This window comes from Fragaria vesca, linkage group LG6, assembly GCF_000184155.1.
Source record: "Fragaria vesca subsp. vesca linkage group LG6, FraVesHawaii_1.0, whole genome shotgun sequence".
Classification (NCBI taxonomy): Eukaryota; Viridiplantae; Streptophyta; class Magnoliopsida; order Rosales; family Rosaceae; genus Fragaria; species Fragaria vesca.
Window position 1 is genome coordinate 32,025,009 of NC_020496.1, and position 13,099 is coordinate 32,038,107.

The 13,099-nt window shown below is 38.5% G+C and overlaps 3 protein-coding genes across 3 annotated transcripts; 2 read left to right on the forward strand and 1 right to left on the reverse strand.

The window, feature by feature from the left end:
- Positions 1 to 6,018: 6,018 nt before the first annotated feature.
- Positions 6,019 to 7,348, forward strand: LOC101300475 (protein FEZ-like). Its single transcript, XM_004306102.1, has 3 exons — positions 6,019 to 6,202; positions 6,347 to 6,648; positions 6,749 to 7,348. Exons 1-3 carry the CDS (start codon positions 6,019 to 6,021, stop codon positions 7,346 to 7,348), a joined length of 1,086 nt encoding a protein of 361 aa, XP_004306150.1.
- Positions 7,349 to 9,279: 1,931 nt separating this feature from the next.
- LOC101300755 (phenolic glucoside malonyltransferase 1-like) lies at positions 9,280 to 10,194 on the reverse strand. Its single transcript, XM_004306103.1, has 2 exons — positions 10,095 to 10,194; positions 9,280 to 9,659 (listed from the first exon to the last, which is right to left on the reverse strand). The coding sequence occupies exons 1-2, from the start codon at positions 10,192 to 10,194 to the stop codon at positions 9,280 to 9,282; spliced, it is 480 nt and encodes a 159-aa protein (XP_004306151.1).
- Positions 10,195 to 10,950: 756 nt separating this feature from the next.
- On the forward strand, positions 10,951 to 12,336 carry LOC101301036 (phenolic glucoside malonyltransferase 2-like). Its single transcript, XM_004306104.1, has one exon. It carries the CDS (start codon positions 10,951 to 10,953, stop codon positions 12,334 to 12,336), a length of 1,386 nt encoding a protein of 461 aa, XP_004306152.1.
- Positions 12,337 to 13,099: the final 763 nt, after the last annotated feature.

Genomic DNA, 13,099 nt, shown 5'->3' on the forward strand with positions numbered 1-13,099 from the left:
CTCATCATCCAGTCCATACCCGTCGTCCTCCTCGTCACCGCGACGCCATCGACGCCATGGCCACAGCGGTCCTCCAAATTGTCGACCCAATGAGCCCACTGGAAGACCCAATTATGGGCTCCGATTGCTGTGGTGGCTCCGAGCCGAAATGGTGGGGGTTGTCATCGGAGTCGGTGTTGGAGATATCGATGAATTCCCAGAGAGAATCTTGATCAGAGTCTTGATCGAATTGTAAGAATTCAAAAACTTCAAAACTAGTGAGGAATTTTCCATTGTTAGCTTTTTGGTTTCGGATTCTACTCAAAGTGGTTCATTTCATTTCAAAGTTTAGTAATTTGTAATTGCAATCTTGTAAAGAAGTTTGAAGAGATTTTGGTTTCTGGAGAGATACTTCCTAGTTTCTATTACAGATCTTATTGACTCTTGGTTTTACTTGAACAGAACTATTCTTGCCCCTTTCTGAATTTACAAATGATATGTTATTTGTTTACATCCAAATTAATATTTTACTAGAGAGTAATTGTCTAAATGAATATTAGTTAAATTCATAATCCACGTCACACCGGCGAGCCCGAGTAATATTGGGTTTAGAGGTGCGCGGGTTACCTCACCTACGATATCATGCGAGCTGACTTCGCATGGGAGGAAAATAAGACTTCACATGAGGCTTCGCGTGCAATGAGCTGGACGATATCAAATTACCTCACCATGATTAATTTGGATCACTTCGCATGAGTTGTTGGCGGACTGGTCCCCGGATGCAGTTGGTCATTCAATTGGTAAGATGTATATATATCATATGTATACATACGAGTGATACAAGGAAGCATGCATAATTATTAAAGAGTCTTTTCTTTGAGTTGTATTTGGCTCCGTGAGGCGAGATGCCTTCGCGCGGGAGACTTCGCCAAGAAACAAGGTGAGATGACTTCGCATACAAAGGAGACTTCGCGAGGAGTGAAGAAGAAGAGCTCGCATAGAGGGATTGAATGAGGCGAGCTCCGTGTGGTGCTTGATTGGATAAGACTTATCCTATATGCATGCGAAAAGCTAGGGACTTCGCATAGAAGTAGAGTTCTATATGCATGGAAAGAGACGTAATGCAAGTCAAAGTTTGCATGCGAGACAGAATCACTACCTCGCGAAGTGGATTGCAAAGTCAAAGGTTGCATGCGAGATGGATTATGGGCGCGCGAGGTATAAGTTTGCATGCGAGATGAGTTTGGAAGGGAGTGGTGCATTAAGGTTGGTATAGACGTGAAGCATACTATCACTCCTAGTTCTATTTAATTAAGGAGATATACATGCAAACTGTGCATATCTACTTTGTATGTACATCCAGACTTCTAGTATTCAAGGGCACTCATACAGTGCTTAGAGGGAGCATACATCCAAGAAGTGTTCTAGGTGAACTCTACTATTTAGAACAGAGCGACGATCATGAGGTGATTAACATCGCTTATGCCACATTTATCGTTAAAGACTCCTACAAGTCTTTGACATGCTTTGGGCCAATACTAGCGGCCCTAAATAACTCTATATAAAGGAGTTCGAGGATACGCTCTACACTACAACACTCAACAATTACAAAATTACCTTCAACACAGTTGAACCTCAAGACGCTCCTCGGAGCTTTGCTTTCGTTTCCCTGTACGCTCTCCGGAGCTTTGTCTTTTTTCCTCTCCTTTCCAATTGAAGCTCTGCTCGACCTTACGTCGAATATCGATATTGTGACGCTCAGGCGGACTACTGTAAGTCCTTGCCCAGTACGCAAGGCGAATCTAAAGAACCCTGCGGTGGAGTTGGTGTTCTCTCCATCCTCAGTCGCTTGATTAGAAGCAGAAGGCTAAGCGCACCCCGCTACTACAACCATTACATTCCGCGTCTGCGCGGTGGCATGCTCGCAACGACTAAAAGAGACTTTGCATACCCAGATTTACTGGTGTGGCCAAAACAATACGTATTTAGTGCTTTACATATCATTCGCGGTATAAAGTACTAGAAGTCTGAATATCCTCATCCTCGACTGAGTCCAAGTTACAAAAAATTGAAGTATTATACTACCCACCATAGCTTTTCTGCAAGCTCCGTCCAAACTTGCTCAAGTTTTAGTTTTGTATTTCTAGGGCTCATGGTTTGGTTCATGTCAACGTTTCACCCCAAAATTGGTGGAGGTCTACGGACTTGTATTCATCCCTGAGTTCGGCGACGAAACCTGGTGAGATTGGATACAGAGACAGTAGTTTTAGTTTTTAGGCCGTGGAACCGTGGAAGAGAGATGATGAGATTTAAGCATAAGGGTAATTTGGTAAAAACAAAACCAAGGGTGTGTGGTTTGTAAAACAGGGTGTGCAAATTTCAGCACCCAAATTTTATCTTCTTACAAATTATTTCTTTAAGGATATTTTAAAAAACAGTACCAAAACCCATTCTTAATTTGGTATGATATATAAAATGAGAAGGTAGAAACCCAAAAATCCCAACCCGGCCGCATAGCTAGTATTAAGATAAGCGTATGAATACGTGTGAAAAGAATTTTCAGCAAACGCAAATTTAATATGTTGATGTAGATCATGTCACATGTCTCCAAATTGCCATCCATACTATATATTGGCTTTTGTTGATTAGTTTTACAAGTCACCACCAGCATGTGTATTATCATCATATTCCGGAACGTAAGTTGTTCTTTTTATTAATCGAGGGGGTACGTAATTTCAATGTAAACTATATATCGTGAAAGTTTAATTAATGTAACTGATGTGAAATACATTATTATGAGATATATACATCAGAGTTTAAGACTTTGTCTTTGTGTTGTCTTTGTCCATTTTGCTTCAAAGGCTTATAACAGCCTCCGAATCAAATTGACATCACCAATTAGTTTCCAGTAATCTGGGAGTTTGATATAAGTTCTTCTCGATCTGTTTCCTGAACTTTCCATCATGAAATCAAGGTTGAGATGATCGAGTATCTTTTTGGGATGAAAATTATACATAGAAGGATTTTTGATATGATCGTTTCTTACTTCCATAATTGAAGCATACATATCAGGCAAGGTGCATGAACAAATTATAGATGGAGATCGTGCTCCTGTATATAAGAAAGCATATATAATAACTACTAATTGTGACTTCTATCCATGCCATTATAGTTAAAGTCGTATTATTTTGATGAAGGTGACTCAATGGAGCTATGTTTTGTCTATTATGGTTAAGGCTCTCGATCAAATTCATGATAAGGTTTGAATAGTAACTTAGGAAGTAAGCAACGAGACAGAAAAGGTTGGATTATCTAAATTATACATATATGATATTGAAGGATGTTGCTTTCAATGAGATCTTTCTTACTTCCAAACACAAAATTTTTGACCTCTTTCTTACATATGTGATTGAGAACATTGACAACGATGCATATATAAACCTGTAAAGGAAATTTTCGATCCCTTTAATTATAGTTTTACTTGGCTTAATTATTGCAAGTTGTTATTGCGACTCCGTTTATTAGTATGAATCTATGAACTGAAGTTGCTATTATTGACTCCTATCTTAGAAAACATGAACCTTCATTTTTCCTCGCATCAGTAAATAAACATGGAACTCGGGATGTTAATTGGTTTAAGATCTAGTTAATGATAAGAACAAGCAGATGAAAGCATGCAACCGGCCAGGCAGTATATATAAATTGCTTACTCAAATTATTTACTATATATGGAGTACAAGCATCACATTTTTCAGCTTCTCAGACACAAATATACTCTTAAAGTACAGAAAAATAAAAATCAGTGCTGGACTTCAGCTAACAATCCCATAAGCTATATACAAAGCCAAACAGTATATAAATATCATAAGATCTTTGCTGAGAAAGAGGTCAGAAAGTTTGTGTTTACTGGAAGAGTTTTGATCCAATTTTAAAACTTAAGTTGCACGCATGGGTACCAAAACCCTAGAAGAAAACAGACAAACAGGGTTGCAAACGAGGGCGGTCTATATCTGGGGAACTTCAGTAAATTTGAGTCCCCATTTGGCCATATATGACTTTGACCTAATGAGCTTCATGACCCTGGCCGGCCATAATCCATTAAATAACTAATGCTTCATCATGTTTAACTAGTTATGTACCAGACATGATTAGCAAAACTTGAGCAACCGACCATTAGTTAGCTTACATCAAACGTACACAGTAGCATGTCCTCACCCTAATTTAGTTTAGCTTAATTGCTTGTTAAAACACGATACATTGTATTCAGCTCAAAGTGATGACCCTTAAATTTCGAAACTAGAATGCTCTAACATATGAACCCCACAGATCAAGAATAAAATGAATAGAAGAAGCTCTAGTCTCTACTCATTGGAAGAAACACAGCAGCTCAAAATTAGTGTCTGGAAATACCAAACAATTTGGAAATTAGGGATTTCGGATTCCAATGTTCTTGAAATCAAGGGGATTGACCTATGCCTCTGCTATAATGGCAGGTCTTGAGAAAATTTAGGTGGATCCTTTCCTTGTTTCAATATGATTTATATCAAACCAAACTGAAAAGGGTTCAAAGCCAAACTTTTATAAATAGATGAAATGAGCTTAATGATTCCTTAAAAAGGCGAGAATATATATGATTAAGTTTCTGCTTTTAAAGATCAACTTTGAACATACAGGTGTGAGACGATTGCTCCTGATGTCAGATGACATAGTTTCTAGCTAGTTAGTAGTTGAACTCCCCTTTGCATATATGTTACAGTTAATTTGGTGAACTAGATTTACCTTAAATACTGTACTCCCATGCTAATTATAGTTCACATTAGTACTGTTTGCCTAACCTTGTCCTCACTGCAGCAGTGGAGTTGTTATATATTTCGTTTCTGGGTATTTGGTAAAAGATATTAACTTTTACTAATTTTGACTTGTAGACCAAAATTTAAAGAAAGTGCACGTATGTAAACCAGAAAATTCTTAACGATCAATTAGTCCCCTGGTTTATTTTGTATGATGGATTTTTCTTCTGGTTGACCCATAGAAGAGATGCTTATACTAATACTTAATCACTAGTTTGGCCCTATCTTAACTCTTAAATATTAAAATATCCACTGTCATAAAAAAAAATTCCACTGACATGTCAGTTTTTCATATGTGGCAGATGAAGGAATTATAGAAGCTCTCAGAATATTTAGAACAGAAATGGCATTTTTGGATCCAGGGATTCAAATGTTATTATTTCATTATTTCCTTAGACTAAAAACTGAAAAGGGGTCGTCTCAGAGAGGAATTTCCAATTTTTGCATACATATATCTCTTGGTTTGACTGTAATCTTAAGCTTTTTTAGTTTTGGAAGTTAGTTCCTTAATTATAATGATGATTACTTATAATATGTTATACAGCCAAAAGAGAAATTGTGTTTTTAAAGGGTTGGATTATAATAGCTTGATAAGGAACCTGTATTTGTCATATTGTATTTGTTTCTTTGAAGATAAATGAGGGTGGTTTCTCAGAAAACTGAAAATGAGCAACTGTGAAAGCAACTTGGTAATTAAAAAATTCCAATGTTTGCTGAATTTTTAGACTCTTTGAGATCCTTAATTTGGGTTTAAATAAGACCCTTATGCAGTACTTCAAGAATCACCAACTTAAAAAGCCTCTCAATTCAATAATCCAATTCACTTGACTTGTGTTCCTTGGTAGCTGTTCTTAAGAGGGGTGAGCGTCTAAGCTTCTTCTTTACCAAGTCATCGTGATTTTCGTGCAAATCGTACTCTTCATTACTCATCCCTGAAAGGGCGGCCGAAGCTTCGGAGCCAGACCCCTTTTCAGGTGGCACATGATAGCTTTGGATGAAGCAAACTCTTATTTGTGAGACTCACTAGAACTGCAGCTTGGTTCTCTTTTAAGCATATGTTAAAGAACCAGAAGTACTCCTTCCAAGCTGCCTAGTGGTATTTCTTAGACTTTTCTCAAGGGTCTGGTTTGAACTTTTGAATTCTTATCTTTCAACTTTTGGAGTTTTTATAAACTTCAAGTAGAGAAGTATGGGAGAGAAGAATGATCAGATGGATAAAGTTGATGATGTGATGTTGCCGGGTTTTCGCTTCCATCCAACTGATGAGGAGCTTGTTGGGTTTTACCTCAAGAGAAAGATTCAGCAAAGGCTTCTCCCCATTGAACTGATTAAGCAAGTCGACATTTATAAATATGATCCCTGGGATCTTCCAAGTAAGAAACGATTCTAGTTCTTGTGTTTCTTAACCAGTTTTCATACATACGTCCCTTTTTCATGTTTGGTTTGAAAGAACATGTTTTAAGTGAGCTTAGCAATTGTTTCTTGTGAATAAAGTTATATCTTCTATCTTGATGCAGAACTGGCTAGTACTGGGGAGAAAGAGTGGTACTTTTACTGCCCAAGGGATCGAAAATACCGCAACAGTGCTAGGCCTAACCGAGTCACAGGAGCCGGGTTTTGGAAAGCAACAGGAACAGACAGGCCTATTTATTCATCTGAAGGGTCCAAGTGCATAGGCCTTAAGAAGTCCCTTGTGTTCTACAGAGGCAGAGCTGCTAAAGGAATCAAAACTGATTGGATGATGCACGAGTTTCGCCTCCCTTCTATCGCAGACTCATCACCACCCAAGAAGCTGTTAGATAAAAGCCTCCCTCCAAATGTAAGTAGTACTAGTTGGTTCTGTTTCTCATGTTTTCGATTCCTATTTGTTGTTTTCAGTTGAATGTTTGGTCTCTAATTTGATATGTCATGTTGTACAGGATGCATGGGCCATTTGCAGGATTTTCAAGAAAACAAACTCAATGGCACAGAGGGCTCTTTCTCAATCTTGGCTGTCTCCCTTGCCTGAACCTACATCATCCGGTTTTCTAACTCAATGCCCTCAGTTCAGTTCCGAAAACAACATATCTTGCACCACTGACTTAGGATCAGCCATACAATTTTGGAGCAACAACAATGACTTACAACATCAACAAGCTTCAACTTACTCAGCTTTCGCTCTCTCTAATAAACCCAACTTCAATCCTGCATTAGTTGGAGAAAACATTCCCAATGGCTTCATGTTCACTCCGATTGATATGTCATCACCACCCAATTTCAACCATGCCTTTGTTGGTGACTTGAGTAACAACAACACCTCAGGGAGCATAGACTTTGATGGCTCACAACAACAACAGTTTAGTGGCTTCTCAACCAGTTTGGCTCAAGATCAGAATCAAGAAAACACCATCACAAGCCTGGCTAACAATACTAATAGTCACTGGGGGACTATCAGATCAATCGGGTTTCCTTTTAGTTTGGGCTCAGATGATCCTAGTGACATGTCTACTAGCTATTCTACAAACAAATGCTATACTTGATAGAATTGATAGTTTACAGGACAAGGAATCCATTCTTCTAGCTCTAGCAATTAGAGTATTAAACTACCATGTAATGTTTGTTATTTAGCTACTAGTCATTGTACAGTTCCCTAAATTCCAATCATACCATTTTAGGCACTATAGTGTTTCTTTGGGTTGTTGAGTTCTATTTTAAACTACTAACTAGCAACAACCAACACAAATTTATGGTGAACTAACAAAAAATTTAAAAGTATTAATATGTTCCCACAAATATAAGGTCTCGAGCTCGAATAAGCGGTCTCTCACTATTGCAAATGTATTAATATGTTTCCAGATACTATGGAGACGACGAACATATGGTACCACTGAACCAGATACTATGTAAAAGTTCATAACCCAACGAAAAAATCTGGAGAATGACGATCAATCAACCGTGTCCAACACCATAGGTCAGATTTTGACGTTTTTTGTTTCTCTCTCAATCTGATCCACTTTCATCTTCATTTTTCTCAAGTCTCCAATAATTGATTGAAAGTGGGAATTGGTCATTTGGGTCCTTCTATCTGGCAGACGCGATGATTCAAGCATGCTCTTTGGGTTCTCCATTAGCACGGTGCGGTTTGTGCCCTAATTTGTTCGACTGAGCTTCTTGGCTTCGATTTGCAGGTCACGCTGGCCACGGCTTCAATAATACAGTCTCTCAGCAAAGCCTCATATTCGCTTAGCTTTGGGATTTACAGTATGTTCAAATCTGGCTATCGTCCTGAGTTCTTTCTATGATTATTGATATCTATTGATTTATTGCTTGTCCTGGTATTTTATCAAACACCTGGGTTTATCTAACCTGTTGTGATTTACCGTGTTCATGTTTATGTTATACTGTAATTTGTTTTGACACCTGTTGTGGCGCATTTGGTGTACATCCACTGCTATTCATCTATGTCGTTGCTCAGTTCTTTCTACTCATGCCACTTTTGGACTATACTACTTGTGATGATGATGATATATGCTGCTTTGATTGAAAATCTATTTGCATTGGTCGCATATATATGAACATTGAAGTTTTTAGAATTGTAAACATAGTTACGATGATTTTTGAAAAGATAAATACAGATTACATTCCTTAAATAACACAAGAAAACAACGATCCCTAGTCCAGCAGAAACAGCTCCTGATCCTACTAAAATATATGCATTTGCCAAGGTTCATACACTAAACTTTATCTGCAGTCTACACGTACGTACACCTTTGTATTGCTCAAGTTCCCCTTTCTGTTTCGTTCGTGACAGTTGCAAGTGAACGAACCCCTGCAAGCACAAACGACGAAAATCATGAAAATCAATCCTTATTTCTCACCCATTCTAAAAATAAAAATAAAAAAATAAAAAAATGATTGCATGCATGCTAAACCAAATAGTGCATGGCTGAACTAAACAGAGGTTTGGCGTACAAAGAGAAAGACTAAGCTAATGGGTCAAGATTTGTTCAAAATGTTCAGAAACTGAAATTAATTGGAAACAAAAGGTGCGTCTATTATCACTTTACAAACCATTTTACTCACCCCCTCTTCCCCCAAACTTACAATTAAAAATATAAACTAGTTTGCGGGGTGAGCAAAATAATTTGTGAAGTGAAAATAGACGATCATCGAGTCTTTTGGAGATGTTGGTTTGCTTGAGGAGTTGTGGTTTACACCAGATTTAGTTCCTTACTTGCAACTAGTTAGCTAGTGATTTCAATCTCAAGCTTTGTTAACACCGCCCAACTAGCTATCACAAATAATGGATTCCATTTTTTCGAAATAACAATGAACACCAAATCATCCAAACTCTCATGTTTGGATTCCCAGTTATTAACAACCAAAAGGAAAGACACACAAGCAAATTATAATCTAGGAGCGGTATCATAAGACAAAAGAACCATGTTTTTATGTGCATGTAATTTGGTTTTTAATGTCCCTTGAGACCTTTGGCAAATAAAGAAGCAAAAGCATCCATGTAATGTTTCTTCAACACCAACCCAACGTCAAGGCCTCCACCACCATTTTTGGTATCTGAAATATATATGGCTCCTGTTCTATCAATGGAAACAAGCTCGACTTTGTTTGGTCTTCCGAATCCAGAATCAGTCTCATACACACCAAACCGATGTGAGCCAGCAATACCTACCAGTCTACCACTACGCACACTGCTCAATCTTGAAACCCAATTCTCTGCTCCATTCAAAACATCTTTTTCCAAACGCTTCATAGGTTCAGTAATTGCAGTTAAAGCCACAACCAACCCATCTCCACCCAACAACCCTTTTGTTTCTGCAACTGCCAAACACCCTGCGCGCCAACGGTTTTTCAAAGCTAGTAAAAGAATTACTTATGTTTAAGCGTGCTTCAAAGAATGCAGAGATAATGCTTTTGGACCCATAATTCAGCAATGAGTTGCAGCAGCTGAGAGGTACTTTCTTCCAGATATGAATGTAGGCTTGGAGTTGTACGGTTATTTGCTACTAGTCTGTTTACATGAGATGTATGTTTGTTTGTTAAGAAAAGTATTCTTGTTTCAAACCAAATTTCCACTGGCAAGGATTCTCTCCTTGGCTGCCATCCTTGTTTATCCTTAACTTTGAATCGTGTCCATTCATTCAATATCTGAAGGTCATAAACTTGACACATCAGCACAAACCCACTAAAACTTATTAAATGAGCCATTTAATTGCAAACGTCGTTTAGAAGAACTGAAGGAGACGTTAAGTCGCGTTCTCAACCTACACCAGCTCTTTACCTCTTCTAGCCGCTTCCTTTCCGGAACGTCTGCTTTCTTTTCCTGTCTTTCTCTTGCCTTTAAAATTAGTTTCTTCTCTTCTCTCATGGAACTAACAAATTAGCTTATTGAAGAATAAAGATGTTCAAAACTACAAACAAATGAATTTATATAGGGAGGCATCAATCAAATGTACAATGGGCTTTGTAATTATGCAGTCCAAGCCAGATATCAAATTAAACACATGTATTATCAAATTCTCTTCAGCAACAGTAAATATACATCCTCACTTCAATAGGTTTGGGTAACGTTTCTCATTTGATTAGTCACTGCTTTCCCTGGAATCAAATTCAAATCCAAACCAAATGACAGAATAGGTTTGGATTAATCACTTCCAGGGAAAGCAGGGGTTCGTTCACTTGCAACTGTCACGAACGAAACAGAAAGGGGAACTTGAGCGATACATAGGTGTACGTGCAGACTGCAGATAAAGTTTAGTGTATGAACCTTGACAAATGCATATATTTTAGTAGGATCAGGAGCTGTTTCTGCTGGACTAGGGAGTTGTTTTCTTGTGTTATTTAAGGAATGTAATCTGTATTTATCTTTCTAATAAATTGCGAAAATATCTGCACGTCCATAAATGATGAGCTGGAGATTCAATAATTCATTTTATGATTTGTGAACCTCGTTCCATTTTGTTTGTGAACCATGAACCAATGAAACAACGTGAATCATGAAAAGTTTAGGTGATACTGATAGTCTGATACTGTATCACCAACAAGTCAACTAGCTAGGCAGGGCGAGAAGCTTCATTCTGTATATATAATTGCTAAAGTTTCAATCAATTCAGCATCATCTCCAATGGCATCTCCAAACTCATCTGCAAGAGTAGTTCAAATTTGCAGGGTGGCTCCGTCACTTCCTGCTGCCTCATCGGACTCACCCTCACCAGATCTCTCCCTTCCCTTGACCTTCTTCGACATATGTTGGTTGAGGTTTGCACCAGTGCAGCCCCTTTACTTCTATGAGATATCATCTTCTTCCTCCAACGTTTCGACCTTCTCATTTGATTCCATACTTGAAAAGCTCAAAACCTCACTCTCTCTTACCCTCCAACATTTCCTACCTCTCGCAGGAAACCTCACTTGGCCTCAAGACTCCATCAAACCCATTCTCACTTACGTCCAAGGCGACACCCTTTCGCTTACAATAGCCGAGTCCAATGCTGATTTTGATCGCTTTTCAAGCAATTACGACTTGCTTGTACCCCAAGAATACCATCCTCTTGTCCCACAACTGGAGAATTCTCATGAACGAGCCGCAGTGATGGCACTGCAGATCACTCTCTTCCCAAACCGAGGCTTTTCCATTGGAGCAGCAATACACCACGCAGTTCTTGATGGCTTAACTTCAATCTCGTTTTTCAAATCATGGGCGCACCTATGCAAACATCAAGGGCTAAATTCATCTTCATTACCAGATCACCTCAAACCCTTCTACGACAGAACGGTGGTTCAAGACCAGGCAGGGCTTGGAACACTCTTTTCGAACCAATACCAAGACATTGACGGTCCCAACAACAGAAGCCTAAAGTTCTGGGAGTTTCACGCTCCACTAGAGATTCGAGGCACCTTCAAACTCACTCGTGCATCCATACAGAAACTTAGAGGGCATGTACTAAGTACTGTAAGTTCCGATGCAAATCTCCATTTGACAACGTTTTCTTTAGCTTGTGCCTACATGTGGGTTTGTTTAGTCAAGGCTGAGGAAACAAACGAAGATGAAACACAACTCATTTTGGTTGCGGATTGTAGATCTCGGCTAGACCCTCCTATACCTGCAACATATTTTGGGAACTGCATCACGCCGTGTTTGGCAGTCGCAGAAAGAAAAGGGATGTTGGGAGGAGAAGGGGTGGTTGTGGCATTAACTGCAATCACTGAAGGTATGAACCGTTTGGGAAAAGGGGCTCTGAATGGAGCAGAGAATTGGGTTTCAGGAATGAGTAGGGGGCGTAGTGGTAGAGTGCTTACCATGGCTGGCTCACCTCGGTTTGGTGTGTATGAAACTGATTTTGGATTCGGAAGACCAAACAACGTTGACCTTGTTTCCATTGATAGAACAGGGGCCGTATATATTTCAGACGCCAAAATTGGTGGTGGAGGCGTTGATGTTGCGTTGGTGTTGAAGAAACATTGCATGGATGCTTTTGCTTCTCTATTTGCCGAAGGTCTCAAGGGAAATTGAAGCCATATGTACACCAAGGCCCAATTTGATATTGCAGTGTGAAATTTCAGTTTAAAAAAATCACTGTTGTGACTTGTGAGAATAATCCACGTTAAGCGTTTGGTTAGTTATCATTTTTTAATCGCTGCAATCAAAATAAGTAAGGTGAGATGTTTAGTAACCACATTATAAAACTGCAATATTTTTATGTAATGACCAAAATAGACAAAACACTAGAATAAACTCTTTAACTCTTTTTTTTTGTCGATAACAACTTTCTCTTTCATTTTTTGGCCTATAACCCATTACGTCATTCCTCTTTCTTTAACTTTGCTTATACCAGAACCTTATAATCATTATATAATCAAACAAAAATACATGTGAACTTGTGAAGAGCCTCTCACGAGCCTCTGTACGTATATTTAAACCTTAATTCATAACAAAACTTCATATATATAATAAGAAAGTATTTATTAAAAAAAATACTAGTTAAATATAAATCCACAACCTTATTGCAAGAAAAAAAAACTAAAGTCTTGTCTCTAAACCCGTGCACCCATCAAACTTGAAGCAATCCTGTTTCTCAATGCCTCCATCTCTCTAGAAACATGACCGTGACCACGTGCATCATCCTCTCTCCCATCCTCTTCAATGTCATCAAAGGTTTCACTTTCGTCAAAAACTAAATCACGTACGACATACCTTCTTATATAGTTGTGAAGTGTCATTGTTGCTATATCAATTTTAACTTGCTTATCAAATGAGTAACTTGGCATGTCCAATA

Excerpts from the sequence above, each read along its gene's own strand:
- LOC101300475 (XM_004306102.1), top strand. The coding sequence starts at position 6,019 with ATGGGAGAGAAGAATGATCAGATGGATAAAGTTGATGATGTGATGTTG. Across the intron at positions 6,203-6,346 it reads TGATCCCTGGGATCTTCCAA|AACTGGCTAGTACTGGGGAG; the intron begins GTAAGAAACGAT and ends ATCTTGATGCAG. Across the intron at positions 6,649-6,748 it reads ATAAAAGCCTCCCTCCAAAT|GATGCATGGGCCATTTGCAG; the intron begins GTAAGTAGTACT and ends CATGTTGTACAG.
- LOC101300755 (XM_004306103.1), bottom strand. The coding sequence starts at position 10,194 with ATGAGAGAAGAGAAGAAACTAATTTTAAAGGCAAGAGAAAGACAGGAA. Across the intron at positions 9,660-10,094 it reads AGAAGAGGTAAAGAGCTGGT|GGTGTTTGGCAGTTGCAGAA; the intron begins GTAGGTTGAGAA and ends GTTGGCGCGCAG.
- LOC101301036 (XM_004306104.1), top strand. The coding sequence starts at position 10,951 with ATGGCATCTCCAAACTCATCTGCAAGAGTAGTTCAAATTTGCAGGGTG.